Source organism: Phalaenopsis equestris, unplaced genomic scaffold, assembly GCF_001263595.1.
Source record: "Phalaenopsis equestris unplaced genomic scaffold, ASM126359v1 Scaffold209617, whole genome shotgun sequence".
Lineage (NCBI taxonomy): Eukaryota > Viridiplantae > Streptophyta > Magnoliopsida > Asparagales > Orchidaceae > Phalaenopsis > Phalaenopsis equestris.
This window is the reverse complement of record NW_018228769.1, coordinates 75,468-103,349: the sequence shown is the minus strand read 5'-3', so window position 1 is coordinate 103,349 and position 27,882 is coordinate 75,468. Positions and strand designations below refer to the sequence as shown.

Genomic DNA, 27,882 nt, shown 5'->3' with positions numbered 1-27,882 from the left:
TATATATATATATATATACATATATATATATCTGATGGCGGCGAGCTCTGTTAAGGTTTCGCCCGATGGCGAAACCCAGCGTTAACCTCCGGCTTTCACTCCATCGTCTTCGTGCTTTTGTGGCTACTGTCTTGTCGGCTTCTCATACAATCTCGATCGCTGCTAACCGAGCCTTCTTCTTCCTCGGTCGTCTTCTCTGGACAGCTACGACAACGCCTCGGGTTGCAGTAGCTTCGTCGTTATTTCGTCGCACGTCATCACTTCTTCGTCGCATGTCGTCGCTGCTTCTCATCTTCCGCGTCGATTGCCTTCATCCTCGGTCGCAGACGGCCTGCCTGCTCAGCGACAGAGCATCGTTTTCCTCGGTTTTTTCTCACGTAGTGAAACACCGAGAAACACCGACCAAGGTGATGGCCTCAGGGGTTCTTTCTTACGCCGCCCTTGCCGGTGATAACCCCGCTCCCGCCCTTCTTTCGAATATGTTTCCGCAACGTTACCACGATACTTTTGCTCTTAGGGTTGAAGCCGGGTTTCTCAAAAAAACATCCCGTAAAAACTCTTCCTCATAGAGACCAAGATCTCAACCCTAGCTGCGCCCTGCCGACTGTTCTCAGTAGGTAAGTTTCTGTATGAAAACCCTAAACTTGAGCTAATTCTAAAGGATTTTGAGTAAATGAAAATGGAAACCCTAAACTTGAGCTAATTCGAAAGGATTGTGAGCAAATGACGCTGAAAGGGGGTTGGAAGCTTGGTAAATTGGATGTTCGACACATTCTCATCCAATTATCAAATGATGAAGACTATGCCCATTTGTTTGCGAGAAGACTCCTTCGAATAGCCAACTTAGAAAACCAAGTGATGAAGGTTTTAAAATGGACTGTGGATTTTGACCCTCGTACTGAACCTCCTACCATTCCTGTTTGGCCGTGCTTCCCAGGATTGAAGGTCCACCTTTACGATCAAGAGTTCCTCTTCGCTTTAGCGATGATATACGGTAAACCTCTCAAAATTGATACGCCTACATTGAATCTGACTCGATCTTCTGAAGCTAGAATCTTGATAGAATATGATATTACTTTACCTTTTTCGGGAGATATGAATTGGTGACACACAATATCAAGGATTTTGGCAGCAAACAGAACTTGAACAAATACATCTTTATTGCACCCACAACCGTATGTTTGGACACTCTCTTTCTCAATATTATCATTTGCATCTGAATCTAATACCTCCAAGTAAAAATGCTACTGGATCTGCCCCACTTCATGCCGGACCCTCTTCAACTCCTGAGTGCATTCCACAGACTATTGAAACACTGGTTGACACAATGCCACCTCTCCTTCCTACTACCGGAGACAATACTGTTTCTGTTCTTTCGACTGATGTATTGACAGATGGTTCACTTGGGCATCCTACAGTCTCTATTATTGTTGAAAACAATACTGCAGGATCCTTATCTCCAAAGGATATTCTTTGGTCTGATAATCAGGATAGTATCGCAGCTCCACATCCTCAGGAAGCATCAGGTGCTGAGGAAACATGTTTACCATCTCTTCAGAATGAGAATGTTGTTACTGGTAGTAAGGAGCTAGGGGCTCATCCTCTTCTACATGCCCAACAATCTGTTGATCACACTGATCAGATGAGTCAGTCTTCGGATGAGGAATGACAGGTATACACATCTAGAAAGAAAAAGAAGAATGGAGGCACATCCCAGCTTGGGAATTTAATGGATGATATTTTAGTAACTTTGGGCAATGACACGACACTCATCAATTTGTTAGCTGACTCTGTTCCTAGAACCAGAGGCAGAGGCAGGACCGAACTGGCTCGTCCTTGGCAACTTTTTTTCTGCAAGTTTTGAACTTTAGAGTTTTATCTGTCTTATCTTTTTTAGGATGTTAGTGTCTGTGTATCATATGGATAGGGCGTCTTTATTTGGTCCTCTCATACAACCTTTATGTACCTTTTCAATTTCAATAAAATTCGCCCTTGGGCGTTTCAAATAAATATATATATATATATATATGAAATTTATCGCATCCAACGAAAAACTACAGGAGCCGGCTAAACCCAAAAATACAACTCACTCCAAAAAAAGAATAAACCGCACAAAAAATTACAAAACAACCCTCAAAAAGTAGTTCTAAGGAATGACAGAGCACAAGTCGCCATGAAAAAGGCTCGCAACCTCTCGAGGGGAGGAATTACAAATCTGAATCTAGCTCGAGGCGGCACCCCATTTAGCTAAGCAATCCGTTAGCATGTTAGCTTCTATATCGCAATGTGACAACCTGGTATGAAAACGAGGTGGCAAAAAATAAATTTTCTTCCAAATGGGCAGGCAATACAAGGGACAAAAAGACAAGTTATTGCAAATATTATAGGTCAGTTTTGAGTCGGTTTCAATCTCCAAAGAATGCATACCAATCTGGACTGCCATCAAGAGGCAATACAGCACGGCTGAAATTTCAGAATATAACACATTAAGATGAAAACAGGAAGCAATAAAATATAATAAACAATTCCCAAAGGCATCCCAAAATAGGCCACCCACACCTGCCCGAGACATAGCAAAACACCCATCCATTTTCGCCTTAACAACAGGAAACTGTGGGTTACACCAATGGACCAGCCTAACCGAAGGATTAATGGAAAACTCCACATAATTTTTATATGCCTTCTAATGTGTTTAAAGCCAGAAAAAACATTTAAGATTGTGATTATTAAATTTTAATAGCTTATAAAGAAAGGATTTGATATGCATGATCACCCGATATGCATGATCACCCGATCCATTATGCATGATCACCCCGATATGCATGATCACCCGATATGCATGATCACCCGATATGCATGATCACCCGATCCATCGACAAACAGATGTCTGTATGTTTACGATTATTATGTTCCATCCAAGTGAACCAATAACACACAAAAAACATAATACGTTGCAGGTGATTTCCACTATTATGCCATTTCCAGTTAGACAGACTTTGTTCAAGAGAGTTATACCCAGCATTCATAAGAAAAACTTTTAAGCAAACTAGCCAACTTAGACCACATAGGAAAAGCGAACCTGCACTGGAAGAAAATGTGCAACAGAGATTCCTCATGTTTTCTACACAACAAACATATGGAAAGAAAAATCAGTCCTTTCAATTTAAAAATATCATCCACCTGTAGGAATTTAAATTTAAGCCTCCAAGCAAAGAAAGTTTACAAATGTTTCATAAAATCATTCCAAATATTGTTACTTCCCTGCACAACTTCAAAATTATGAATTTTATGGGAGATGCATTTAGAAATAGAACCATCCTGCTCATGTTTCACCCGAGCATAATCATCCTTGCTTCTATCAAAAGGAATGCTAGTAATGAAGTTCATCCACTCGGTGCCCACTAGGTTTTGAAGTCTTGAGTAGTTCTAAGCATCACCACTCCAACACTCCGCAACCTTAATATTATGAGTATGCTGTATAGGAGCTAAATTGTTTAAGGGGCAAATTAAGGTCTAATCATCAAGCCTTTGAGACAACCGAAGTAAGGCTTATTGGTCTGAAGCTTTCCCAAGGGTATTTGAAGTCCTCTTTGGGAATCAGAGTAATAGTAGTTCTTCTGAAATATTTATGTGGAAGGGCCCCCTAAAAATAACTTTGAATAGAATTAGTCAAAGTAAGTAATAAAATCCCAAGCATGCAAGTAGAAGGCAGTATTAAAACTATCCGGCCCCGCCGTTTTTTTTAATATCAACTAATTTAAGAGAACCCAAGATTTCTTGCTCCTTGAGATATGCAATAAGCGAAGCATTTTCAATATCATATGAAGTATAATCAAAGATATCTTCCTTAAAGGAATTAATATCGGCTTCTTTAGCCGTGAAAAGGTTTTGAAAGAAAATTGATCGCGCTGTTGATAATTTGTTCTTGTTCATGAAGCCAAACCTCATTGTTATCTTTAATTTTAAGAAAAGTATTGTCTTGCCTACGTTGCTGAATGCACATATGGAAATATTTAGAGTTCCAATCACCCTCCACAAAATTGACGTAAGTGGCTTTTTGTCTCAAGAAATCAATCTTGGTTTAAATGGCAACGTTTGTGGCAAGCTTTAATAACTTCCACTTCATTGATAAAGTCATCGCTGAATTGTTTCTCAATATTGCATACATATTTTTCAGCTTCCAACTTTTTTTTGGAAATATTTCCAAAAATCTTCTAATTCCAAGTTTTCAACAAATCCACAATGTTCTTATACATTTTCCAAAGAGTAACCCAATGAGAAGTGAATTCCATATTCTAATTATTTGCAATAAATTCCTTTAAGTTCTCATGTTGGACCTGGACATTGAGAATCGAAAAAAGAACATTAGCCGGTTTTGAATGAAACCAATTTTTGATCAATAAAGGAGTGTGATCCGAACCCAAAAAACTCAAGTGGGCAACCTCAGTAAAATGAAAAGTGTCCATCCAGTTATGATTGATAAGAACACGATCCAATCTCCAGTTATGATTGATAAGAACACGATCCAATCTTTCAAAAGTCTTACCCTGTTTCCATGTAAACAAAGTGATCAGTGCATTTGGCTTCTCAAAAAAAAAAAATATTGTTGATGATCATATCTCTAAATTTCTGGATCATTGAGAAAGGCAGAGGTCTCCCACCATTCTTTTCAAAAGGAGAAGAAATAGCATTAAAGTCGACACTCACTTACCAAGGGACATCAACCATATCATGAATCTCTCTCAAGTTACACCATTACTCATTTCTAGCCGAAACAGTGCATTCTGCATAGATGATAGTAGTCTGTGCAATGCAATTAAGCAATTTAATTTTCTTATGTAAAAATTGAGGTTTATCAAAAATAAACTTCACCTCTGCATCATTTTTTTTTAATAGCCAAAAATCTTAAGATTGCAATTATAAACATAGTTGTATCTACCCAATTTCTTAATGATTTTGTCAATATTATTTTCAGCAATCATGGGTTCTAAATTAACAAAACTTCTAAGCTTCTGAATCTGACAAGGATTCAATAATCTATTAGAGGCATCAAATTTAGCAATACCCATAATATTCCAGATCAAAAAGTTATACATAATTGGTGGAAGTGGAGTTTCGTCATCAATTATAGAAAGAATTTCAGCAAAAGAATTACCTTCATAATTGAGCATAACATCAGGATCCATATAATTCAACTCTCTATGTGATTTACTTCTCTTTTTCTTGGTTTTTTGTACTTGCCATTCCTCTTCAAGAATATTCTTGGCTGCCATTATTTCCGCCTCTGTAGATCCATCCAAAAGTAGATATTGTTGCCAAGTTGGTAAAGGGATATCATGAGGATAATTATGAGAGATATTTCTCGCCTCAACCTCCTCTACATGCTTAAAATCAGGTTGATCTTCTTCTTCATTCTAAACCATCATCCTTACTAGGAAGTGTATTCACATTATTACCTCCAATCTTTGGTGTCGTTTCATGATGAATTTCAGTGTTTTCACCAATATCTTTTTTATTTAGGTCCTTCCTTCCCTGAGTAGTGTTAGCTTTTTGAGTAGTCAATTGTTGACGCAATTCAGGATGTGTAATGAAACAATTATTCACTTTGTGACCAAATATCCAACATTTAGAACAGTAGTTCGGTTTATATTCAACTTCTACATTTTGCCAATAACAAATATTTTGTGTGCCAAGCCACACTTTTTCCGGCATAGGAAGGGTAATATCCCGCTCAACCATAATTCTCACGACAGAGGGTCTACTCATTTAATATGTAGCATCCAGTTTCATAGGTTTGCCAAAAAATGGCACCAAGAGAATATAGAACTTGTTGATTGTAATAGTGCAATCGCAAGCCAGAAAAAGAAACCCATAGAGAAATGATAGTTAATTCAGTAGCTAGATTGAAATTAGTGGTCCATTTAAGGTCTTTCATTTGAGCAGCTTCAACATACCAATCTTTACAAAATAACCTCTCATTATCCTCTTCCTTGCTCAATTCAATTCAAACGTCTCTCCCATCGATAGCTCCCACTTGCCATTCACCTATCAATTTCAAAATTCCAATTTCCATCTTAGGATGCTCGTAAGTAAACTTCCCAATCCGTACGAATTTTAGTGGTTATGCTAATATCACAGTTTCCTCATCTGAGAAATATGGGGCAGGCTTACCATTCCTCCCATTGGCTTTTTTAAGAAAACCAGATTTACTGCCATCCTCAAAATCTATGTGGAGAGATTGTGGAAACAAAAGGAAAGAAATATCTACCGCTTTAATATACCTGGGAACATCGACCAATGAGGGGGCCGCCATAACAACCCAAACCCACCTCTGCCCCTCCAAAAACCGTAAAGAAACCAACGAAGCAGAAACAAATCACAAAATAGCAAGGGAAACTAGAAGAATATTGGAAACTGGTTGGAAAAACTAAGCAAAATTGCAAGGAGCAAACCATTTCAGCAATCACCAAACCCTAGTTGAGTGGGAAGCCAAAAACGCCACAGCCACAACCACCCGCTCATCCGCAACAGCCACCCGCTCATCCGCACACACACACACACACACATGCATGGATTGCAGGAGGATTAAAAGAAAATTAGCTATTAACTATGACAATTATAAGCTTTTTGCTGGTGTGAACAAGAGTTATGTGTAGTTTATGCATGATGATAAAGTCTTGTTTATTTAAATTTAAAAAGACTTCTAAATTGTATCTTTATGAAATTAAATATGAGAAAATCAGTAGGATTTAAACTTTTATAACACAGTGGAACTTATGCTTACAAATTAGAAATTATAGTAAAATTTGTTATGAATTCATTTTTTGATGATGACGAGTGGCAGGGCGTATCGACAGATCAGATTTGTCCAGATAAAATTTCGGTCGATGTCTATAGTAATATGAGTAAGTGCCTTTGCATCCATTCATTTGGATAAATAACCTACAACGACTAATAGGTACTTGTGTTGCCCCTTCAATGGTGAGAATGGTTCGAGATATCGAGTCCCCAGACGATGAAAGACCATGGGCAGATGATCGGATGAAGTTTTTGGGCAGGATGGTGTTGCAGTGGGCCATATTTTTGAAATTGTTTGCATTATCGGGAGAACTCATTTTTTAGTAATGTTGGCAGATGATATCTTGTCGCTGCATTATGTGAGCTAGTATTTTTCCTACGGAGTGGTTGCCACATTCCCCAGAGTGGACTTCCCAGAAGACATCCTCGATGTCATTTTCTTTGACAGATCTCAGATATAGGGAGGCGATCGATTTTTGAAATAGCTTCCCTTCAACTTTTCGGGTACTGAGGGGGTGTGAATTTGAATATCCTTAGATCTTTAACCTATTCATCAATCTGCCCAGTTTCTTGGAGGTGAATGCAGGGTCTATCTAGCTTTTCTTTCCTTCAATCTCTAGCTCAATGACCTTTGGTTCTTTAACTGTGGGTTGGTCGAGTTTCTGGGATGATCCTTCATCCGAGCGGAGACTCTTGGTTCGGAGACCGACAATCTAATTCTCCTCCTTCAGACTGATTTTGAAACTAGCAAGTTTCCACATTTTTGCCTTTACTCTGCCGAGGTACTTCATTTCACTTCATTCCTTACCTCCAACTCTCCATTGACCTGATTCAAGACTAACTGGTACTCTGTTTTTACCAGTAGGTGTAGGGTTCCCATCTCGTAAGCTAAGAGGAGACTTGCGATCAAAGTTTCGTACTCTGCTTGGTTGTGAGTTATCTAGAAGTTTACCTCGATCAAGTGGTAGATGTTCTCCTCTGTTGGGCTGCATAAGAGCACCCCAAGCCCTACTCTTGACCGACTAGACACGCCATCATTGAACAGTGTCCTGGTATGTCCGTCCGTTACCATTTCTTTCTCTGCTTCCCCGGTTCTATGAAATCCGCCAACAAGTCTGCAATAGCCTGCGTCTTGATCATTGTAGGGTGACATATAAGATGTCAAACTCGCTTAGCTCTATCGCCCATTTGAGTAGTTGATCGGAATTCTCCGGCTGTGTGAGGACGAATTTTAATGTGGTTGATCATGACTCAAACTGGGTGTACCTAGAAGTAATCAAAGCAAACGTCAGTTTCTCCATAATCGGGTACCTAAGTTCAAAATCTCTGGAACTCAACTGATGTGCTACACTGGATACTGTTTCTCAAGTTCTTCCTTGACAAGAACTGAACAGATCATTTCTGGGCTGACTCTCAGGCATAAAGAAAGATCTTCCTTTGGTTTCGGGCTCCGGAGCTTAAGTGGAGATGCAAGAGAGTGCTCGACCGTGCACTTAAAACTTTGAAGAAAACAACACATTTATCACTTGATTGGAAATAAATCGGCTTACTTCAGCTATCCAACCGGTCAGTTTCTAGATCTCTTTGGTTCTGAAAAGGTGGCATGTCAATAAGTGCTTGAACTTTTTTTGGGTTGGCCTTTATACACTCTTGGGTCAGGAGGTATCCGAGAAATTTACTAGTCGAGGCTCTGAATGTACATTTCAAGGGATTTAATCTCATGTTAAATCTTTTAAGTTTTGGGAAAGTTTTTTTAAAGTCTTCGATGTGCTATTTGGCCACCCGACTCTTAACTAGTATATCGTCTACGTACACTTCAATATTTTTTCCTTTTTGATTCGCAAAAATTACATTTATTTGATGCTGGTACGTTGTCCCAACATTTTTCAGCCCAAAGGGCATTATATTGTGACAATATATTCCTTTGCTAGTAATAAAAACACACTTTTCTGCATCAACTGGGTGCATTTTGATTTATTGGTACCCGAAGAATGCATCCAAGAAACTTAGGACTGAGTGGTCGATTGTAGAGTCCACCAAGGCTCGACTCTCGGTGGCGGGTAATCGTCTTTCTGGCAAGCTGAATTTAAGTTCATGAAATCCACACATATCCTTCATTTCTTGCTAACCTTCTGAAACATCTCAACATTAGAAATCTAGGTAGGGTGTACGGCACTTCATAGATGTAGCCAATATCTTTCAACTTTTGTACCTCCTTCTGGATGAGTCCCGCTAGCATTGTGGCCAAAGTCTTGATCTTTTGCTTCATCGGCCGGACGGATGGGATGCAGTCGGTGGGATGCTATATCGATTGTGATGCTGGCATTTTCATTGCTGACTAGGCGAAAATGTCTCGATTTTCTTGGATGGTCTAGATCACAAGTATCTTTGTCCCACAATTTAAAAACATTTACTCGGTTCTCCATCGATGACTGAAATTTCTAGGGTGGTTTCACTTGTCTGGAGACCCTCTCCTGTTTGGTTCTATATGTCCAGTGGGTCGTGCTCCATGTTGTTGATGGCTCAAAGACAGCAGACCTGCGATTGCTCCAAGTCTCTCTATCTCGTGGAAACTTTGTCGCCATGTGGTACGTAGAGACTACTGTCCTGAAGGTGTTCAGAAGCGGGCGACCAAAGATGGTATTTTAGGTTGCTAGAGAATCCTCCACAAGGAAATCCCCCATGGAAGTGAACTACTTTTCACCTTCTCCTCAGTTGACTGCGAGTTCTATCACTCAGAGTGCCTCATTGATCGGTTGGCAGACTCAATTTATCAAACGCTGATTTGAATAACACGTTCACAGAACTCATGTGTCAATCATGATGCTCCCTACCTGATAGTTGCTGATCATTGCCGTCAAGACGATGACATTATTGTATCGATTCCCCTTTGGGGGCAGGTCAGGTTTGTGAAGAAAATAGGATGAGACTTTCTTTAAACCGGTTGTTAGATCGTTTGTATCAATACTAAAAAGTTGTACCCTCAATTTTAGCGGCTATCATCTTTAGATTGTGACTTGTATCAATTTGTTAAACATCGTTATTTTTCCTTTGTTTCCTGAGTTAATAAAAAATAATTCATAGTTTTGAATTGGTTCCTTCTGATGTTTGGGGGGATTGTCATATTTTATTTAATGGTTTTCAATAATTTGTCACTTTTGTAGTTGATTTTTCTCATATGACTTGACATTACTTGATAAAATTTCAAACTGAATTATTGTCACAATTTTCAATCTTTTTGTGTTGAAATTAAAGCTCAATTCAATGTTCAGTTAAGCTTTTGAAAAGTGATAGTTCTAAAAAATATTTTCTACACCTTTTCAGACATACATGACAAAACGAGATGCTTCACTAGTCATCTTGGGTTGATTATCCATCCTAAAATGGAGTAGCTGAAAGGAAAAATAGACATCTTCTTGAATGGCTAGAGCTTTTTTATTTCAAATAAATATGCCTTAACAATTCTGGGATGATGCAGTTTCTATTGTATATTTTTTTGATTAATCGAATGCCTTCTACTGTTCTACATAACCCTGCACTTTACCAAGTTTTATTTTCAACTAACTCCGTCTTTCCTATTGAACCACTCATATTTGGGTGTACTTATTTTGTTCGTGATACTCATCCACAAGTTTCTAAACTTAACCCTAAGTCATTAAAAGATGTTCTTTCTAGGATATTTTCATTTGCAAAAGGGTATCGATGTTTTTCCCTTCTTAAATAGATACATGATTTCTATTGATGCCACATTGAATGAATAAATCACATTCTTTGGTGACTCATCAGTTTCTAAATGCTCATAAAATTCAGATGAGTTGTTAATGCATCACATTATAAATTCAGATCTTGATCTAGTTCCACCTCCAGTGCCTCAACTGAAACCACATATCACTAATGCTTACTCGAGAAATTTAGTCTCTCTAATCCTAGTCTGACATCAGTATCATTTTTCACAGTTGATCCTCCTCCCAGTGACCTTGATTTTTCTATTACTCTTCTAAGAGGTAAACATGAATACGCATATCCCATTTACTCATGTGTTCACTATAACCAATTATCTTCCACTTCTTTCCTGTTTGTCGCTTCTCTTGACTTTGTTTAGGTTCCAATATCTATTCAACAAGCACTATCTCATTCTGGGTGACCGGCAATGATGCTTGATGAGATGAATGCCTTAACTGAAAATGAAACTTGGGAAATAGTTGAATTACCTTTTGGAAAGAAGACCGTTGGTTGTAAGTGGATATTTGCAGTTAAGGTTTTATCTGTTGGATCCATAGCTCGTTTCAAAGCTCAATTAGTTGCTCAGGGCTATATTCAAACTCACGTGATCAACTACTTGGAAGCATTCTCCCCGGCAGCTAAGTTGACTTCGATTAGCCTACTTCTGTCCTTGGCCACAATGAATAGCATTAGCTAAATATAAAGAATGCTTTTTTGTATTGTGATCTTCTAGAGGAGGTATACATCGAGCAACATCCTGGGTTTATTGCTCAGGGAGAGTCTGGGAAAGTATGTTGTCTTTGGAAGTCTTTAATGGATTGAAGTAAAGCCCTCGAGCATGCTTTGAAAAATTTAGCCAAGCAGTAGGAGGGTTTGGGATGCAAAAAAATAGAAGTGACAACACTGTATTCTATAAGCAATATATTTTGAGAGTCATTCCATTGGTGGTTTATGCTAATGATATTATTATTATTGAAAATGATGTGCATGGAATCTTCTCCTTGAATCCATTTTTTGAAAATCAGTTCAACACTAAAGATTTTGGTTCCTTGAAGTACTTCTTTTGGATCGAGGTATCAAGGTGCAAGAAGTGTATCTTTCTATCTTAATGGAAGTATGTGTTGGATTTGTTAGCAGAAATTGAGAAATTAGGGGTCAAACCATGCAGTACTCGGATGTTTCCTGATCAACAACTTACCAAGGATGGAGAGTCTTTTAATGATCCTGAATAGTATAGGAAGTCAGTGAGAAAATTAAACTACCTCACATTAACTCATCCTGACATTGTGTATTCAATTAGCATTATAAGTCAGTTTATGTTTTCTCCCATAGTCCATCATTAGTTAACTTTGGAACAAATACTATGTTACCTTATGGGAGACCTCTTGGACAAGGTATTCTATATCAGGATCATGGGCATATAAATATTTAATATTTCTCTGATGCAGATTGAGAAGTTCCTAGATTAATCGAAGATCCATTATTAGATATTGTATCTTTGTTGGTGGTAATTTGTTCTAATGGAATAGTAAGAAACAAAATGTAGTTTCACGGTCCAATGTTGAATCCGAGTATTGAGCAATGACACAAGCTTTGAGTGGATTGGTGTGGGTCTCCCAACACTTGACCAAAAATGGGTTTTAAGATAACAATTCCAACAACATCGTGGTGTGATAACCAAGCTGCGTTTCATATTGTCTCAAACCTTGTCTTTCATGTACGTACTAAGCACATTGAGAGTTTTTTTTTGTTTGTAAAAAAATTCAACATAATCTAATTTTTATGACTCATATGAAAACTAGAGAACAACTGGGATATCTTTACAAAGGCCCTTAATGGAACTTGGGTCATTTATATTTGTAACATGTTGGACATGATAAATATTTATATTCTAACTTGAGGGAGAGTGTTATGGAAAGTACTACATCTAAACTTTGTATATTAGGAAGCTTGTATATTAGGAAATTTGATATTAAGCAACCTAATTAGAAGAGGTCTAACTATATGATCTTTTCTATATTAGATTTATTTCTAATCTAGAAAGTTGGGAGTGTGTATAAATATGTAATATATGTTTTCAATTGTGAATAAGAAAAGAAGAAGCTTTCCCGTTACAATTTTAAGTGGTTCAAATTCCGTACTTATTGTTTGTAAGTTAGAAAAGCAAATTATTATTTTTTCAATATATATATATATATATATAATTGTTTCATTATATATATTCTTTATTTTTTAATTCTGTACTTATTGTTTATGGTTAGCAAAGCAAATTTTTGGCATATTAGTGGAGTATTATATAAGAATACTAATTTCCCGTGTGATCTGCATTCATTGCACATTCTAGTAGTACTAATAATGCCTTATCCTATAACATTATGCATCACAAAGTTTTGCAATTTTTTTTTTTAAATGAATAATCAAAATTGGGTAGGTATTCAGGGCTTCTTAAACTAGACTACGAAGTAAAGTTATAGGTCGGTATGCATCTTTCTGCTAATTTTTTCTTAAATGTGAATTTTGCAAGTTTGTTGAGATGAAAGTTGACTGTCTTTATTGCGGGTACCGAGTTTTTTATAATCTTTGTATCTTTCTACGGGAACATATATGTTATTATGGACCTTAATGGACATTTTATTTTGGAACCTTATGTCCCACTTGCTAGCAGGGATTTTTATTTACATTTTCTAATTTTATTATCATCCAAGAAGTGCTTCTTTTATGCTATGTATGAAACACTTAGCTTTTACCACATCACAACAATAACAACAACAACAAGCCTTTATTCCCAATATTGAGTCCTCTATCCCATGTAGCTTTTACCACATTATACAAATATAATTGATTTGAAATAAGTATAAAAAATAATTGAAGATTTTCACTGAATAGGAAAATCTTAGCTCAATTTAAGATGAATGAACAAGAAATTTGACATATTTATAGCGTATGATTATGTGACATTTGCAACTTGGGTTAATATTATAACGAATTGTGGTTCCCTCAGTTTAATATGGTGAATCTTGTTTGGTACGTTGAATAAACATTTTAAAACAGAAACAACCATATTAAAGTCCAAATAGCTTTCTATTAAGCTATAAGACATAACTATTGTAGGCTGAGCAAGTTAGGCTGAGTTCAGTCGAGTAGACCATGATGCCTAGTGCAATCACACATAGATGCAGACTTCACCTTAGTCCGCTTACCAAGACATTTTCCAGGATGTGCAGGTATTACAATTGTTTGGAATATGCTGTTTGTTGAATCCCATGTGTAGGGTGATTAATAGGACTGGGAAGCGCTTGAGCCCTTCCTTCTAAAAGTTCTACTGGCCCAAAATAATGGACATTATCCTCAAAGAATTGGCTTGGAGAGTTTTCGCTAGTCCAAGCCCATTTAAGAGTAAAAGCCCATTTAAAAATCATCCAAGCTGTTCGCATTTCATTGACTCACATCTTAATCTGCTTATTTCATTGAATGAATATTTATGAAATGTAGATCGATTTTAATGATTTTTTATGCAGTAACTTATTTATTTTCATGCAGCATGTTGACCAAGTTGCTGGGAGGCGAAAGCCTAAAACAAATTTTGTAGAAGTTCGCACATATTGGCATCTATTTAGAAGTTTTGACCGTATGTGGACATTTTTCATATTGGCGTTTCAGGTATCCAGTTTAGCTTATGATGAACGGTCCGTTTGGGCCGCTATGGCTATCTCTAAAAAGCGACAGTAGAATTGTTTTTAAAAAATGTATTTTTTCAAAGGTTTTCAAGGCATCAAAATTTTTTTTAGAAGTTGGACAACATTTTTTTTTACTACCGTACTCTAATAGATCTGATTTTAAAAAGTTGTCATCCAAAAATTTTTTGAAAAGAATCAAGAAACTATAGGTAAACAGATTTGTGGCAGCTTTTTAGAAAGCAAAGCTATGAAACCCAAAATTAGCAATAAGTCCCGATCATTCTTCTTCTTTGGTGCTCATTGTCAGCTATATAAACTGTCAATTAAATTTTATTGCAGGCCATGCTGATCGTTGCTTGGAGCCCTTCAGGCTCTATCACTGCTTTCTTTTATCCAGATGTTTTCAGAAGTGTTTTAAGCATCTTTCTTACGGCTGCTTTACTTAATTTCCTCCAAGGTAATGCTGTTCTTGTTTATTCTTTTTGATTTTTGATTAAGTATGCTTTATGATAATAAATCCTTTAATCAGCTAAATTTAAGTATGGCGGCCATTTGAAATGTTTGGTTTGAACTTGAACACGATCCTTACAGCTGCATTGGACATTGCTCTTAGTTGGAAGAGTTGGGGAAACATGGAATACACACAAATTGCTCGGTACCTTTTAAAATTTGTAGTAGCAACTGCATGGGTTATAATTCTTCCAATAAGCTACTCTAGTTCTGTACAGAATCCCACTGGACTGATAAAATTTTTTAGCAATTGGGCCAGCAATTGGCAAGGCCAGCCACTTTTTAATTTTGCTGTTGCTATTTATATGATACCAAACATTTTGGCTGCCTTGCTATTTTTGGTTCCACCACTTCGGAGAGTCATGGAGCGCTCTAATTGGCGTGTGATTATCTTTCTTTTATGGTGGGCTCAGGCAAGCATCTTTCTTATAGGGTTTCATGTTTTCTTTTTTTCTGATTTACTTCTTATATATATTCTATGTGTACAAAAGCCCAAGTTATATGTAGGAAGAGGCATGCATGAAGACTTGTTCACACTTCTCAAGTAAAATACTTTTTTTCTCTTATATTTTATCTGTATTTAGGAAGATTTACATACCCAACACTCAATTCACATATATTTACATATCTAACACCTAAACTTCAAATTATTCATATATTCCACCTTATGCATGAAAGGTGTATTTCACCTTTCAAAAGTTGAAATCATGGTATTTTTGATGTGATTTTTTTGGTTGGTATAAATGTAAAAAATAAAATTTAGATGTAATACATGTAAATACATAGGAATTGGGCAGTGCGTATGTAATTACTCCTTGTGTTTAATTGTAATCTACCGTCTATTGGGTCTTCACAGGTACACTCTTTTCTGGATTCTTCTACTCATAAGCAAGCTTGCCTTTAGTTACTATGTTGAGGTGATTCTAATTTTCTTGGATTTTTCTAAAGCAGAGAATGCATAGTTTCTAACTTCATAGTAAATAAAATATTATTTCATGATTAACGAATGCCTTTTTATGAAGTTGTTTTTTTGGATGCAGCCTTTTTTTCATCGGAACTTGAGGTGATTCTGCTTTTTTTCAGCTGCAACAACTTAAACTAGGGGCTTTTGCCGCACTTAGAACGAACTATTATTACAAAATAATTCATCATTTTTTTAATCTCTTTTCACATTCCATCAACAAGGTTCGCAAGCCAAAGCTTAATTTGAGTTCTAGCTCAAACAATGTTTGTTAAACTTTTGTAGCTCAAACTGTTTGTTAAACTTTTCTAGCTCAAAATTAGGTATAAGAGCCTTCAACAAAAGATGGTTACTGAGGGAGACCTACCGGAGGATTTGGATTGAGAAAGGGTGTAATCCAACTTTATACTATGGCCACTAGATAGTGGCTTCTTTTATTAAAAGCTGCAGTGATGCGGGAGCTAGGGACCAACGGAACCACAGGCATTTCGTGATCCTATTTGTGTGATTTCCTCTATCAAATCCCAATTCGCAATCCCAATCACATGATTCCATGACCTAGTCGAGTTCCCGAGTGGGAATTGTGGGTTCCTGCTACCACGGGAAGTTTGATATGCCCGGAGCACCTCCTTTTATTCCTATTTTCTCTTGATTTCTTCATTCTATTTTTTTCTATTTTGCCATTTCTCATTAGTTTTTTTTCCTATGAGTGGATTATTTATATTTTGTTATTTCCTATATTTTCAAACTTTTGGCACTGTTATTATTTTTGAGAGATTTTGATTCTCTGTTTATGATCTTTGGAGTAATGTATCGTCTTTCTTTTATAAGTGGTGTTTCTGTCTCTTGTTTAGGAACATATGGTGGAACCTCCCCTCGTGGTACCTCTGTTTGTCCGCTGCATCCATCCAAACAACAGCTGAATTGCTCGAATCTGCTCTCCCATAGCAGATTTTGTTGCTTATCTTCTTTTAAACACCGTCGAACTCCCATATTTCATTCCCTCACAATTCCACAATTGCTTCCCCGCTAAATCCCCTTTTTAAATGCCTTATAGGGCCATAAAATGGTATCATCTAGTATCAGAGTCCGACAAATGATAATATTTTAGGAATTTTTCCATCCTACACCTAAATCAAGTATCCATACAACCTAATCTAAGGCCCCAGCCCCCCACAAAAAAAAAAAAAAAAAAAAAAAAAAAATGAAAAGTAATTAAGAGAAGAAAAAACACTTTGTTCACCATGCTCTAAACCTAAAAAACACTTTGTTCACCAAGCCCCTCACAAAAAAAAAAAGCAGGGAAAGTAATAAAGAAAAGAAAAAACACTTTGTTCACCAAGCACTAAACCTAAAATCTCCAAAGTCCAACTTTCTTACCTCCCCCAAAATCTTGCCTCGATACCTACAATTAGAACCTAAGCCCCCGACCAGCCATGATACCCCCACTGGAAACTTAATCGGGAGGAAAAGGACACAATGCTGCCTTGTGAAATCCACAAAAAGATGTCCAGGAATTTACTTTGGAGGATATGCAAGAAGAAATGCTTCAACTCTAATAGAGACTTGTCGCCTTAGAAAGGAGACAACCTGGCGAGATCACTCATAGCCACAACAATGACTAGTCATATTGAGAGGAGGAATTATCTCTTCAACCAGGCAAGTTCCACCAAGTATCTCTTCCACCAGAAGAATTTATTAGAAAAGCCAATAAAAAGTTACAACCAACACATGAAAGTAGAAAGTAACGACAAACAAGATAAAAAAAACTCACACTAGGGTGGATCTAAGATTGGTGGGGCGATCGACGAGGTTTGGGCCAGAGAGGTAGCAAAGTGTGATTAGAGAGTGGGATAGTGGGGTGGCAGCAATGGGGAGGTGAGGAACTGTCGGAACAACGAGGAGGCTGGCTGTCCTGGGTGTTGACTGCAAGGGAGATGTGGCCGAATAGCGAGGAAATGGTGGAAAAGTGTGATTCTGGGTTTTGTCTGCAAGGGAGGTGTGAAAATTTCTTAAGTAGAAACATGAAGGTGTCTTTTGGTGTAATGGTAGAATTTCATTAGAAACTCTAATGTTAAGCATGCTCGTCTTGAAGCACTCATAGGATGGGTGACGTTCAGGGAAGTTACACCAACTGGACAAAATCGTGAGGCCCTTTAGCCAAAGCGAACAACACTTTGATGGATGAGAGTTCGGGTTGTTACAAATTGTACTAGAGCAGTACACTAGTCGGAATATGAGAACTAAGTGTCATACAAAACAAAGTGTTACTCCATGAAGCCACTACTTGAACTCAAGAAGGGATAAGTGCTACATAGTGGGAGCAACTATTTGAATCTGTAGGTGTCAACTCTAAAATCTGGTGGATGATTCTGGGTATGAGCACTGATGAGGACATCAGTTACTAAGTGTGGGGAGATTGTGGAACTTCTTAAGTAGATTGAAGCCGAACTCTTAAATATTGAGGCTTATTTTTGTGTAACTGCAGAATTTCATTATTAACTCTAAAGTTAAACGTGTTCGTCTTGGAGTACTCCTATGATGGGTGACCTCTTAGGAAGTTTCTCCAACGGGAGAAAACCACGAGGCTGTTTGGCCAAAGTAGACAATATCTTGTGGGTTAGAGTTTGGGCTATTATAGGAGGGTGACGACAGTGAATGGGGATCTGCTGGACAATAAGACAGTAAGAGGACGTTATAGGAGGGTGACGACAGTGACTGGGGAGCCGCTGGACAATAAGACAGTAAGAGGACATTTGTCTTGTGCGGCAGCAGTGAATGGAGAAGTGGTGGACAGTAGGACAGCAAGAGGACGACTGTCCTGTGCCATGACAATGAGGAAAGGGGCGGTTTGATGGTGACAACTGCGGGAAAACAACAAGCTATTATCGGGAGACTTGCAAAAAGGTGAAAGGGTGGATTGTAAGGCGGCGACAGTAGCAGGGTGTGGGTGGCTATAGGGAAACAACAACGAAAGCTGTTTCTGGGAGGCCGAGTACGGAGGGTGGCATGAGAATCAAGCAGGAGGAATGTGAAGAGGTTGAAAAAGGAGAAATCGTCATCTTGGGAGAGAGATATAGCCGGAGCACACTGAACTTTTGGATACAATTCTAGAAGGGAACACTTGCGATGTCGACAACTGTTCTGATAGAATATATACAAAAATTGAGGATCCAAAACTTAAACAATACATATATATGAAAGGATTAGAAAGGAAGGATCAAATGAAACTCTGAAAAATTGAAAAAAATAAATGTTGCTCGATTCGGTCTTCCTGTGATCTTGGAAATCGATGCTCTTGTTCCGTGTCCGAGGCCTAGTGTCCTACGCCACTCTATTTGGTTTGGGGGAGTTTAAACCTCATTCATCGAAATTTCTATCTTCTCATTGTACGGAGTCTGGTCAACTCAATTGAAGATATCAGAAATGTTATAATCTCAGGGTAAGTCAATATTGTTGGTGTTATCCTTCCAAAGCATATCCTACCAGAATAAGTATCTATCTTTTTTTGACACAACTTGAGTTGTAGCTTGAACTGCACGGGGATGTGTTTCCCCACGAATCAAGTCTTGAGCTATTAAATCTGTGATCGGCTTCTTCCACTTCTCTTACTTGTCTCAGTGTATTTGATAAACAAATATGGAACGAAGAATCAACTCTGGGTTGAAATCTATGGTAGACTGGGTAACCCTTAATAACAACCATTCAAGAGAGACCTCTTAGTAGAATATGAATCCTATTGTTAAATGTTATTTTCCACCAAGCTCTTATGGCAATTTCCAACACTGTGGTTCATCCCTCCTTTTTGGCCATCTGTCGGTGTTTACACTTCTGAAATGAATTTAATATCCAAACAACTTCATATAGCCTCCCAGTAGCTCACAGGCTGCTCATTTCTGATATTTTGGCCCACTTTTAGGGGTAACAACCCAATACGTGAACTGCCGATCAGGATTTTTGGCAATTATGTCAACAGTGTTGACCCTTTTCAGGTATCAGCTCCTTGAAGTCATTATTTCTAGAACAACCCCTACTAATGCAGCCGGTGTTTCTCTCATGGGCTCATCTTGAATCACAAGTGTCTTTTCCTCACCCGCTTGAAGTTGAGGTTCATCTCTGACTTCTTCCTCCTTTTCGGTGTCACTGTCTATTTTTTCAATTGTTTCCTATTTTTAGTGAAATAGACTATTCTCTTGTTTGGGCAATCTGATGCATCTTATCCAAAATCGTGGCACTCGACACATTTTCTGACTGGGACAAATTTGGGAATGCAAGTTGACTCCACTTATTATCTACTCTGAATTTGTTTCTCTTCAGGCAGGGTTGGCTTGGATGCTTTTCTTGGTGTACTTTTGTTGCTTGATCTCGGGATTGAACTCTGGCGGTAAGGTGTGGTGGTCACTTGGTGATGTTGCCTCGAGAATCTGTCATGTTTGTAATGAATTGGTAGATACTTGTGCCATGTCATTTTCTTCATTTTCTCTCTAGGAGTGATCTTGTCTTGTCCTCTCTATTGCTCCTTCAGATTCTCCCATCACAACGAGACATTTTTCTTCATCTTGAAGGCATTGAGCTTCATTTTTTTGTCTATTGGCACCTCCTTGACTTCATAGATTCTCTAAATGGTCTGTAGCCACTCAATAAAGCATACAAATTCATTCTTTGAAATTCGGTATATCCACTTTCACTCTTAAGTCTTGTATCCTCCAACGGGCACTTTCTTTCTCAGGCTTCTCTGATATTGAATCCTGAAGCATCGTGATCGATCCTCCTCTTCATTGAAATCATCCCTACGGAAGGGATTTGGATGTTCTCGCTCTCCTCGGATCTCACTACCACGATTGGCGACGGGCTCTGCATGGGTTTTTTTCCTCAATTTCATCGAGTCGTGGTAGCTCTTGGCAGAGTTGCCGGTGTATCTATCCCATGCTAAACATCTGATTGGCGTTTGACACTTTTTTCCTCGGTATCATGATTAAGGTTTGGATGTGGATTGGTGGGATAGGGTGTATGGGTGTGATATCAGGTGGGATAAAAAATTTGGGTTAGGCAAGTGGGTTTAGGTAAACCCTACGATAGGAGAAGGGTTATCTTTGATATCACATGATACCAGAGTTAAGCCAAACAAAAATAAGCAAACATATATTATTATTGAAAAAGACCAATAGATAGTTATAACCAACATACATAAATGGAAATAACAATAAACATGATATACTAACTCACACTAGGGTGAATCTTGGGGTGGTGGTGGTGATCGTTGATGGTTTGGCCCTCCAGAGAGGTAGGAAATAGTGATTAGAGAGCAGGATAGTGGAGCGACAATAAGGGGACACTGGCAGAAGCAAAGGTGAGGTGAGGAACTGCCGGAACAGACAAGAGGTTGGCTTTCTTGTGCGGTGGCAGCCAGAAAGATGGGACTAGACAATAGGGACATGGCCTAGAAGTGTAATTCTGAGTTGTGGCAGCAAGGGAGGATGGAGGTAGCAGCGAAGGGGGAGGTGGTGGACATTAGAACAATAAGAGGAATGCTATTCTGTGTGGTGGAATCGAGGAAAGGGGTAGTTTGGAGGTGACAGTTGCAGGAAAATAACAACGAAGCTTTTTTTGGGGGGTCTTTAATAAGGTGGAAGGGCGGACAACAAGGTAACTGCAGAGGCGGGTGTGGGTGGTAGGAATGGTTGGCGGCTATAGGGAAACAACAACAGAAGTTGTTTCTGGGAGGTTGTCATGAGGAGGGAGGCGTGGTAGCAAAGCGGGAGGGACGCGTAAAGATTAGGGAACGATTAATCACCGCCTCAGGGGAGAGATACAATCAAAGCACCACTCAACCCTTGAATACAATCCTAGAAAGGAAAACCTGAGGCGCTGACGACTGTCTCGATAGAAAACACATAAAAGCTGAGTATTCAAACCTTAATACAACACATATAGAGGAAAATACTATTAAAAATGATAAAAGGAAACTATATGAAAAATAGAAAGAAAATAAAAAATGTCGTTCTGTTTGATCTTCTCGTGATTGTCGGAATCGCGGCTCGTGTCCCGTGTCCGGGCCTTCAAGTGTCGGCTTAGTGGTGACGGGGGCAAACAATTCATTCATACTAAATTCTTACCAACACTCGTTCTGACATGAAAAATCAGGACCCAATTGGTAATGAACTAGTCTAACTAAATTGTTACGCGTATACGTGATAAATTGTATTTCATAAATCATTCATATTTTTACTTGGAAGTGTGGAAAATTATATCTTTAAAACATATAAACTATACATAGGTATTAAATCCTACATAATAAAAGAAGTACACAAAATGTCTATACAAGCTACCAAAACTACACACTGCAAAATCTATTCAAATCTCACATGGCTAATCGCCCCGATGCTTGTTGTCCATACCTGAAAAGCAACAATGTAGAGTGAACAACAATGAGCTCAGAGAAATAATCATGACTAAAATAAGTGTTTATATATGGAAAGAAAATAACATGTATGCTCATACAAATTTGTACATGTCTAAACACACAAGTCATACCATGTTAACATAGAGCAAGTAATGTAGAAATCAAAATTGTTGCATAAACAAGTATGTTTTAAACTTGAAATTATAAGTATAATCAAAAGCATGTTCATAGGCATGTTCATTAGTTGTTTATCATATAAAATCATTAAGGAGAGGGAGGATGTAAATGTGAAACTCTGGAAGCCATATTTGATTGAACCATTGATATATATCCTGTAGTAAATCGGCTATGAATAGCAATGCAGGCATTTAGAGAGTTAATTAAAGTTTAATTAAAGTTCATTAAACTTGAAACTTTCAAATTTTATATTTCCCAATCCATTTATAATTCATGCATGGTGCTTTATATCAAATTATTTGATTTTATTTATATAATTTTATAAAAATAATTCGATTGACTTTCGGGGGAAGCAAAATTTTGAGTACTTTTAAAATTTGCCAAAGTGGTTATCAAATTTTGGGTGTTATAGCTCTCACCTCCTTGAAATTTAGTCTTCGAAATTTCTGACTTAACTTGAATAGGAAGTGATATTTTTGTAGCATTTTTTCATCTTTTTCCCATGCCGCTTCATTTTCAAGCTTGTGCTTCCATTTAAAAATCTTTCAGGCTCTTCAATTTAAGTCTTTTGTACTTTAATGTTTTCATGTGAAAGCTTCTGATCTGAATTTGAAATTCATTTTGTCAGCATTAAAATATGAAATATATCGTGAATATTTGACATATCCACAATTAACAGTTAAAGCTAATTTGTAGGCAAGTGGACCGATTCTTTTTATAATTTCAAAAGGACCGATGTACCTGAGATTCAATTTGCTTCTTTCATCATATTTAGCAGTATATTTCATTGGCCTAAATTTCAAAAATACAAAATCTCCAACTTCAAATTCGACTGTTTTGTGTCGTAATATTTTTGCTATCGATTTTGAGCAGTTTTCAATTTATCTCTTATTAATCTGTTTTTCTATGTGGCCTTACCAACTAGCCATGACCTAATATTTGGCTTTCACTAACTTCATCCCAAATGAGTGGAGTTCTGCACTTACTGTGATATAGCTCTTCATAAGGAGCTATTTTGATATTGGACTGATAATTATTACTGTAAGCATTTCTCCACTTCAAATTTTCAATTGAATATGTTTGATTGGCGAAAATTGAGCTGACTTGGTTAGACTGTTAATAATAACCCAAATATTGTCGTGACCCTGTCTAGATCAAGAAAATCTCATAACAAAATCCATGACAATATTTTTCATTTTCATTTAGGTATGGGCAATGATTGGCTCAGTCTTTACAATAAGACAAGATTGGTATTAAGATACATATGCAACATCTTTCTTCATATCTGACTGTCAGAATGCCAACTTCAAATCCTTGTACATTTTTGTGCAAGTCTGAAGTATATTTTTGAGCTTCATACAGAAATCTCAAATCAGAATCGACAGGTGCCCATAACTACAGTTTATTTCTGATTACACCATCTTCATCAATAGTCATATCTGACCTCCTGATTGAAAATTTTCCAAAAGTCTCGAATATTCACTATTATCTTTTTGTGCTGCTTTGATTCTATCTATCAAAGGTGGTTGCACTGTCAGTTGCAGTAAATACCCACTATGTTTTGGCCTTCTAACATCCAACTATTAGTGATAATCTAGCTTGCACTACCTATGGTTTACATTTTAATGCATCAACAACTATATTTGCTTGGTTATGACAATAATGTATTTTAGATCATAGTTTTGATTAATTCTAATCATCTTTGCTGCCTCAAATTCAACTCTTTTTATGTGAAAATGAACTTCAAAATCTAATGATCAATAAGGACTTCAAATTTCACTCTGTAAAAATAATACCGTCAAATATTGAGAGCAAATACTATAATAGCTAACTCCAAGTAATGCGTCAGATAGTTCCTTTTATGTGGCTTCAATTGTCTGGTTGCATAGGCTATCATTTTTTTATTTTGTGGTAAAACGCAACCCAAGCCTAGCAACGACGTATCAATGAAAGCATGGGATTCTTCTGTACCTGATGGAATAGTTAACATTGGAGTAGTAGTCAAATGTTTTTTCGACTCTTGAAAACTGCACTCACATTCTCTCATTAGCTTGGACAACGACATAGCTACAAGTGAAAATCCTTTGACGAACCTCTTGTAATATCCATCCAATTTAAGAAAACTGTGTACCCCCGTAACGTTCTTTGGGCTAGGTCATTCCACCATTATCTTCACCTTTTGAGAATCTATTGAAATTTCAGGACCACTGATAATGTGTCAAAAAAAAAATGCAATACTTTGCAACCAAATTGTCATATAAATTTTTTTTCATATAACTGAGTATGCTTCAAAAATTGCAATACAATCTTCAGGTACTTAACATGATCTTTATTAGTTCTTGAATAAATTAGAATATCAAGAAAAATAATAGCAAACTGATCCACTGACTGATTGAAAATTTGATTCATCGGGTTCATAAAAATTGCAGGAGCATTAATTAAACCGAAGGACATAATTAAGAATTCATAATTACCATACCTGGTCCAAAAAGATGTCTTAGTTATATTTGTCTTCTTAACCATGACCTGATGAATTTCCAATCTCAAATCAATTCAGGAAAATACCGTAGCACATTCTAATTGATCAAACAGATCATCGATCTTGGCAAAGGATCAACTACAAAAATAAGCCCTTATCCCACTAAGTGGGGTTGGCTACATGAATCCTTTTTCTCCATTGAGTTTTATTGAGTGCCATATTTTTATTTAATTCTATTAGATTAAGATCCTTTTTTATACAATATGCGCTAGGTTTTTTAGGTCTACTTCTGTCTTTCTTAATATCAGTCGAAGCTAAAACATCTACTATCCTAACTGGATCATCAACTGATCAATCGTCGACGTTTAATATGACCAAATCATCTAAGACGACTCTCTCTAATCTTGTCCGCCTCTTTAATCTTGTCCGCCACTAAAGCTACACCAACCTTCTCACGGATATATTCATTTCACATTTTGTCTCTACGTGTCAAGCCACTCATCCACCTAAGCTTTTCATCTCAGCAACACTTAACTTTATTTTATGCTTCTCTTTTAAAGGCCAACATTATGTGCCATAGAGCATTGCAGGTCTCACCACCATCTTATAAAATTTTCCTTTCAGTGTAAGCAATACTTTTTTATCACACAATAGGCCTGAAGCATTTCTTCACATCAACCAACTAACTTGAATTTATATTAATAACATCCCCATTTATATCACCAACTCTCTGAACAATAGACCAAATATATTTAACTGTTCACATCTTTTAATGATTTGATCACCTATAATTACAACTCTATCACTAGAGCTACTACTGCTAAAATTACATTTCATATTCATTTTTAGTTCTACTTAAACGAAGGCTTTTAGAATCCAATGTAAACCTCCATAATTCAAGTTCTTCTTGAACTCTTTCTCTAGTCTTATCCATTAGAAGGATTTCATCAAGGAAAAGCATACAATAAGGTACATTCCCCTGTAAATGTCCAATAGCGCACCCATAACTAAAGCAAAAAGAATGGGCTTAAAGCTGATCCCTGATGTAATCCAACTAAAATAGTAAAATATTTAGTCAATCCTCCAGTTTGAACACAAGTAAGATCTTTAGTATGCATATCTTTAATGAATTCAATATTAGTCATATCAACTCTTTTTTTCGATAGAACTCTCTAAAGGATTTTTCTTGGAACCTTATCGCAAGCTTTTTCTAAATCAATAAAAATCATATGTAGATCCTTCTTCTTCATCAAACCTCTAAATAAATGTATAACTTCCATATTAAACCTGTCCGACATAAATCCAAACTAATTATGAGAAATCTTTGTATAACGTCTTATTCGAAGGATATTTATTTTTAATTTTCACCTTATTCAGCTCCCTATACTTAATACATAGTTGTATCAATCAATCTTTCTTGACAAATAAAATTGGAGCACACCATGGTGAATTACTCGGTATGATAAAACACTTGTCTATCCATTCTGGTAACTGACATTTTAATTCCTGTAATTCCTTCGGAGTCATCTTGTACAAAGGCTTGAAAATTGCTAATATTCCTAACTACACTTCAATGTCGAGCTCAACTTTTTGTTTTGGCAGTAGCCCTGATAATTATTCAAGAGATACATTTGAAAATTTAGCAGCAACTGGAATATTATATTCTTGCTCATCTTTATTTTGCACTTTTAATTTAGCTAAGAATGTTAGTTCACCACTTCACAAATATTTGTCAACATTCACTGCATTAATCAGGGAAAATTGTGCATTTTGATCACATAAAATATAGAATGGTTTTTGACCATACAATTTGAATTTTATTCCTCTGGCTCTTTCGACTAGTAATAAGAAATTATTGATTTCAAATGTTGCTAGAGCCAACCTAAACTGATCTCTGAGACAGCGTAGAAATCTATGACATTTTTTTCCTTAGTACTAACATAGTGACATGGATATATGGATAGAGTAAATTCTGCCTCATATTGCACAACTATCTTGGACGCCCCCAAATTTAGATTGAAAATTATGTCCTGCAGCGCTAATCTGACTAAAAGCATAATAAACCAATCTTTGAAGACTTTAACAAAGTCATCCCACTTAATATGTGGACAGGTGTCAAATGAATTTTTTTTCCATGTTGCGCTAGCCACCACATTTTTACCTCGCCTTATAGCATGAAAATATCTAGCACCACTTTTCTGTTTTCCTAACAAATCATACAATCCATAATTTTTTTCAATCTTCAATTGCCAATCTTCAGCAACTATATGACCACCAACACCCTTGAATGCAGGTGACTTGAAAGAATGAAATATCTTCAAGTGTGGATCCACTTCAGTCTTAGTTTCTATGTGATACATTGCATTTTATAAATTATTCATATTCTTGCTCGGAAGCATGAAAAATCATTTCCTCAAATTATATAATGTATACAGTGCTATTAAATCCAATATAATAAAATATGTATCCAAAACTTATGTACAAACTCCCAAATCTATACAACGCAAAAAGTTTTACAAATTGTACATGGCTACTCGCCTTGGTGCTCATTGTCCCTACTTCGAAAGCAACAACATAGAGTGAGTAACAACGAGCTTAAAGAAATAATCAAGACTAAAATAATATTTTATATATAGAAAGAAAATATCGTGTATGCTCTTATAAAATTATACATGTTTTCATACACAAGTTTTAATTTATTTAAGCTTGTCAAGCTTACAAGCATCACAAATAAATTTTTGTTTATTTGCCTTTTCATACAAAGAAGGATACGACTGACTCAATAAAGTAAAACAAGTGTGTCTTATACATCTGTGATGTAGCAGCAACACATCCTTCACCCTCTTCTTAGATTCTCCTACTCCAGCACTCTACCATGGATGTCAAAGCTAAGTCTATTCTCTCTAGGTCCACGTACGAGAGTCCACTATGCCTCGTTCCATTGCCAAGTATCCGGACTGTTCTTTACTCTTGGAAGATCACTTTAGGAATTAAAAAAAAATAATGCATTTTAGTTGGAGAATAATGACACTAATGGATAAAATGTTCACTGGAAAAAAGGAGAATGCAAAACATTGGACAATATTATATAATTGTTACTCTCATTGTACCCTTACTAATTGCATACTGTATTGTACCATCAGCAGTCTGGATG

General features: G+C 36.9%; 1 protein-coding gene across 1 annotated transcript in view; it reads left to right on the top strand.

The window, feature by feature from the left end:
- The window catches only part of LOC110036674 (callose synthase 7-like), a 107,660-nt gene that overhangs the window by 42,127 nt on the left and 37,651 nt on the right, over window positions 1-27,882 (top strand). The window contains 5 exon segments of the mRNA XM_020741172.1: window positions 14,062-14,181; window positions 14,538-14,655; window positions 14,790-15,121; window positions 15,200-15,252; window positions 15,565-15,625. Coding sequence (XP_020596831.1) covers window positions 14,062-14,181; window positions 14,538-14,655; window positions 14,790-15,121; window positions 15,200-15,252; window positions 15,565-15,625 — 684 coding nt within the window.